The sequence below is a fragment of the Protobothrops mucrosquamatus genome, unplaced genomic scaffold, assembly GCF_001527695.2.
Source record: "Protobothrops mucrosquamatus isolate PMUCROS unplaced genomic scaffold, P.Mucros_1.0 scaffold7968, whole genome shotgun sequence".
Classification (NCBI taxonomy): Eukaryota; Metazoa; Chordata; class Lepidosauria; order Squamata; family Viperidae; genus Protobothrops; species Protobothrops mucrosquamatus.
This window is the reverse complement of record NW_015393765.1, coordinates 8,690-13,461: the sequence shown is the minus strand read 5'-3', so window position 1 is coordinate 13,461 and position 4,772 is coordinate 8,690. Positions and strand designations below refer to the sequence as shown.

The window sequence follows — 4,772 nt, the reverse complement described above, 5'->3', positions numbered from 1 at the left end:
CTCGCCCTGGTGTACTTTGAGGACAGGTGAGGCTTCCTCCAGGCGCACCTGCCAGGTGGGAGCTCACCTGGGTGGCTTCTTTCTAAGGATGGTAACTGATGCCCTTTGACCTGTGTAGTGGGAGGAGCTTCCTGGGGGGTCGCAGGAGGAAATCCCGGCTTCTGGGAGACTCTCTGGGCATCGAAGGGAATGGCCCAGCCTGGCCTGGACAAGCGCCTTGAGCTCCCCCCCCCCCGGGAGAAGATCTGCCAGCTCTCCTCTCCTTTTCAGGGGAGGAAGAGGAGCTGCCCGACCCCCACTGACCCCCACCTGAAGAAGGGAAGGAGGGGAAGGAACAGAGGGCGAAGGAACCGCTTCCCCCCCCTCTTTTCCCAGCTTTGCCGGCTGATTCATTCCCAGAGGGAGAGGCTCCCTCGCTGGGCAAAACAGACGCAGGACAAGAGAATCAGAGCGTTGGAAGGGACCTCGGAGGTCTTCTAGTCCAACCCCCTCCTCAAGCAGGGGACCCTGGAAGAAGGGGGTTCCTGGCCGGAAAGAGGGGCGGGGGGACCCCCTTTTCCCCTCAGAGGAGAAGAGAGATTTCGCAGCTCGGAGAAGGTCCAATAAATCAGGACCTCTAAAGAACGGCAGAATCTTCATCTGGGAAATGGAGGGGGGAGAGGGGGAGGGGTCTCCTGGCCAGGTGCTTCCGGTCCCAGAGGAGGAATCGGGGGGGGGGTCTGAATTGAGGGTTAAAAGCCTTTTTCTGTTGAGTTGGGAGGAGCCGGAACGATCGGAAGCACCAATAGGAATTCTCCCTGCTTGAGCGTCATCGGTCTCCGGGCAGAGTCCTTTGTGACTTCACCCACCAGCAGACAAAGTGAAGGCGACCTTGGGCTGCAGGGAGGGAAGTCTCCCCTCCATCCCCATGGAAGCCGCCCTGCTCTCGGCCCTCCCAGGGCCCTGGCACCTTTTTTTGGGGGGGGGAGATGGCCGTGGGGGGCAGATTGTCTGGAGGGGAGAGCCGAGGGGATCAGGGCCCCGAAGAGGAAGGGAGGGGGGGCGCTGGGTGCGAATGGGGCAGGAGCCTCCCTGGCTTGTGAGGGGCTCAAACCGGCTCCGATCCTGGAGAAAGAGGCCCCGGATGAAGCCAGGAGAAGCTCCAGCTCCAGCAGCTTCCCAGCCACGGAAGAGGCTCTCCAGGGGAAGCAGGAATGGGGGGTCTCCCAGGGGTCCCCTCCATCTGGCAGGACATGGAGAGATTGAGGAGGAGGAGGGGATCCTGCCCCTTCCCCTCCCTGGGATCTGCCCACCCTCCTCTCGAACCAGTTCTGGCTTTGGACCTAAACCAGTTGAGATGGTCAATCCGGAGGCAGGGGAGGCCTCAATCCGGGGAGGGGGAGGGGAGGGAGGACTCTCTGAGGGGGGGCAGGAAACAGGAGGAGGAAGAGGAAGGAAAGAAGGAGGAATTCCAGGATTTTTCCTACAATATAAATTTTATTCTTTTATAGCAAAGTGAAGGGAAGGGAAGGGATTCATAGGAAGACTAATGGGGATGAAGCTGCTGTGGGTTCAAAGCAGGGAGAGATTTGGGGTTCTGGACTGACAGGCGGGCCCAGAGTCCCTGGGGTCAGTCTAGATGGTCTCCACCCCTCCCTCACAAGAAAGAGAGGCCTTCAAAGGAAGATGGGGGGGGAGTTCTCAGCAGGAGAAGGTCTAGGCTGCCATTCTCCTCCTCTCCCTAATCTAAAATCTTGAGCCTCCATTTTTCAGAGGTTGCAAAAAAGAGGCAGAAATTTATCATCTACTGAAAAAAAAATCCTTTCCCATCAGGAATCAGGAAGGACGTCAGGATTAATTCATGAGTTCTGTAGAAAAAGACACGGGAAAGAAAATTAGAATACAAAGTGAAACATTCAATGTAAATAACTTATTATTCCTCTCTTTCAGCTCCTCCCCCCCACAGGCCCACATTGCAGGGGGGTGGTTGAATGGCAAACACAGGATGGAGGGAGGCTCCATCTCTTTCAGGGACGAAAAGGATGCAAAGAACCAGTGATTAATCTCCCGGGGCTGATGGAATTTTCCCCAAATGATGTAATTAGGGGGTTGATCAAGAGATGAGGCCTCTCCCCCCCCCAGATGTTTCATATTAACAAAGAGGATGGGGCCAGGATGGGGCGTGGCAGCAAAGCCGGGTGTCACTTTTCCAGAAATTGCTAGAAATGACACAAGGAGACTTCAATTTACAAATGTTAAAGAAATATCTATAACTTCGGGAGAAACTCACCTGCAGGAGGCTGGATGGGAGTTGCTGGAAGGAGAAAAAGAGCCAATCAAGACCCTTCATGGGCTGGAGGACTCAGGGGAGTCCCCCTCCCCATTGATAGCCCATAATAAGTTGCACGATGCTCACTTATACAGTAGACTCTCAGAGAACAGAATTTCCCAAGCAAATTTCCCAGGGGAGCCTCCTTGCCATCTGCTAAGCTTGCTGAGAGGCCTCCCCTGGATGCTCCCCTCCCCACAACCTCTCATCCAGCCCCCCCACTCACCTGTCTTGCTCTTCAGGTAGAGGAAGAGCCCCATGGCAAAGAAGATCACCCCGATCACGGCTGCCACGATCCCCGTCCAGAGTTTGCTCTTGGCAGAGTTGGAGGAACGGGGCTCTGGGGAAGGAGAAGGAGCCCCCCCTGAGCAGGAGGATCAGGGCCAGTTTCTCCCCCCAGGAGTGTCCATCCCAGCTCCCCCCACAGGAAGGGTCTCTCCCCCCTTCTCAGGGAAGGATGAGGTCCCCAGACCAGGAGGGGAGGGAGGGGAAGGACTCACCCCACTGGACAGTGATCGGGGCCTCCAGGCTGGCATGCTCCACCTGGCAGGTGTAGACGTCCCCCCGCTGGGGCTGGGTCTCCAGCATCACCTGGAGCTGGTAAGTCCAGTCTCCATTCTGGAGCTCCTCCCCAAAGGCCACGCCCTCCTCCTCCGGCCGCCCGTTCTTCAGCCACCGGACCTTGATCTCCACAGGGTAGAAGCCCCTCGCAGTGCAGAGGAGGATGGTGTTGGGGGAAGCGGGGTCCAGCTTGGTGGGGGAGATGGAGACGGTGGGCTTGGCTGGAGGGGAGGAAGGACATGGGGGAGACACAGGAGGGGCCAGAACAGGAGACCAAGTTGGTTAGTTCAGGCCAAGAGCCCTTTTCAGTCCTGAAAATATTATTTGTTTTAAGTCATTTCCAAAGCAAATTGCAGCAAGAAATTAAAGGGGATCCTGAAAGATGGAAAAACATAAATCGTTCCAGGTTGGGATCAGTTTCCATCATCAAATTGCATAAGTCCAAGAGGAATAAAATGCTGGAAATGCCTCAGGATGGAAGGAATTTCCTGCCAGATGTGTGGGAGATAGAAAGAGACACAGAAGACAGGGAACACACACAGCATATTTGGAGAATTGCAGGGATCCCATTCAAAAGAAAACCACATTTTTTAAAAATAGGTATCATACCAGAACATTTATTTATTTATTAAATTTATTTGCCATCATCTCATGATAAAATGACTCTAGGCAGCCAACAGCAGGGGTTTTCTAACCGGTGCTACGTGTACCACCTGTGGTACATGAGCACATGGCAGATGGTATGCTGCCCTGCCCAGCCAAGTGTAGTGGGGGAGGAAATGAGCCAGCGCAGGCAAGTACTTACTGTGAGAGAGTCCTCTGGAGCTGCAGAGTGGCTGGGGTGAGGCAAAGGCCCCAGGTTCACTTCTGGCTCACCCCCCTCCTCCATGAGAAAGGAGGAGGAGGGGATGGAGACAGGCTATAAAAGGAGGCAGTTTGGGCTGGGAGAAAGAGAGAGAGAGAAAGAAGCAGCCTTGGGAGGAAGAGGAGTCAGCTCTTGCTGCACGGAATGGAAAGAAGGAGGAGGAGGGTGTGGGGAGAGGAGAGGAGATCAAGCAGGCCAGCCACAAGTGGATCTACAACTTCTGTGGCAGCCACCTGTGCTGGCAGCAACCAAGAGGCAAGGAATGTAGGGAGGAGGGATTGCCCTCCATGAGGATTGAAGAAAGACAGCAATGAAGAAAGGCAGCAATGAAGAAAGGCAGCATTGGCTGGAGGTGAGGCACAGAGGGAGATGGAGAGTGGAAGGATTCTTATGTGCCTTTGTGACTTTGAAGTTCTGGGATTTGTGCAATGGGGGCTTTGTGTTCTTAAGGAGTGTTTGGCAATTTCTATTTGGCTGATGGTTGATGTCTCATGTTAGCTTCTATTGCTCTGCTATTGTTAGCTGTAAGTTTTGCTGCAAGGGATTTTGAAATATTTTTCTCCTAAATGGATTTTGCCTGTAGCATTCCTTTACTTATGAATGGAGCCATTTGGGGAGGCTGTCTTAGCCGGCAGCCAGTACTTATTTACATTTTTTTTCTTACTTAAGTGCCGGCTGGGCTTCTTAACTTTCCTTTCCAGCCAGTAGCTAATTCTTAAAGGGGAATGCATCTTTTTAAGCTAGTTCCCTCAATGGCTTGTCTTTTCTGACTCTGGAGGCTTTTCCTTGTTCAATGAATATATGGAAGAGGGGAAATGGGGGTGGTGGTGTTCAAATTCTTTTTTTTTTCAATATAAAATTTTATTGTTTTCATCATAAAAAAAAAGAAATACATCACAGATATTACACAATGTTATATCCCATCCCCCCGCCCCCCGGACTTCCCAAACCAAACCTAGGCTAATATTCAAATACAAGTAAACAAATATTAATATCTCTAACTCCAAACTCTAAACTTAAACAATCCATCTCCTCCGT

The 4,772-nt window shown here is 52.7% G+C and overlaps 1 protein-coding gene across 1 annotated transcript in view; it reads right to left on the bottom strand.

Annotated features, from left to right (window-relative positions):
* Positions 1 to 2,544: 2,544 nt before the first annotated feature.
* LOC107300685 (DLA class II histocompatibility antigen, DR-1 beta chain-like) overlaps positions 2,545 to 4,772 on the bottom strand; it is a gene marked incomplete at both ends in the record, with an annotated part of 6,861 nt that continues 4,633 nt past the window's right edge. The window contains 2 exons of the mRNA XM_029287030.1: positions 2,545 to 2,648; positions 2,809 to 3,090. Of these exons, the coding sequence (XP_029142863.1) occupies positions 2,545 to 2,648; positions 2,809 to 3,090 (386 nt within the window). The remainder of the gene's footprint in view (positions 2,649 to 2,808; positions 3,091 to 4,772) is intronic.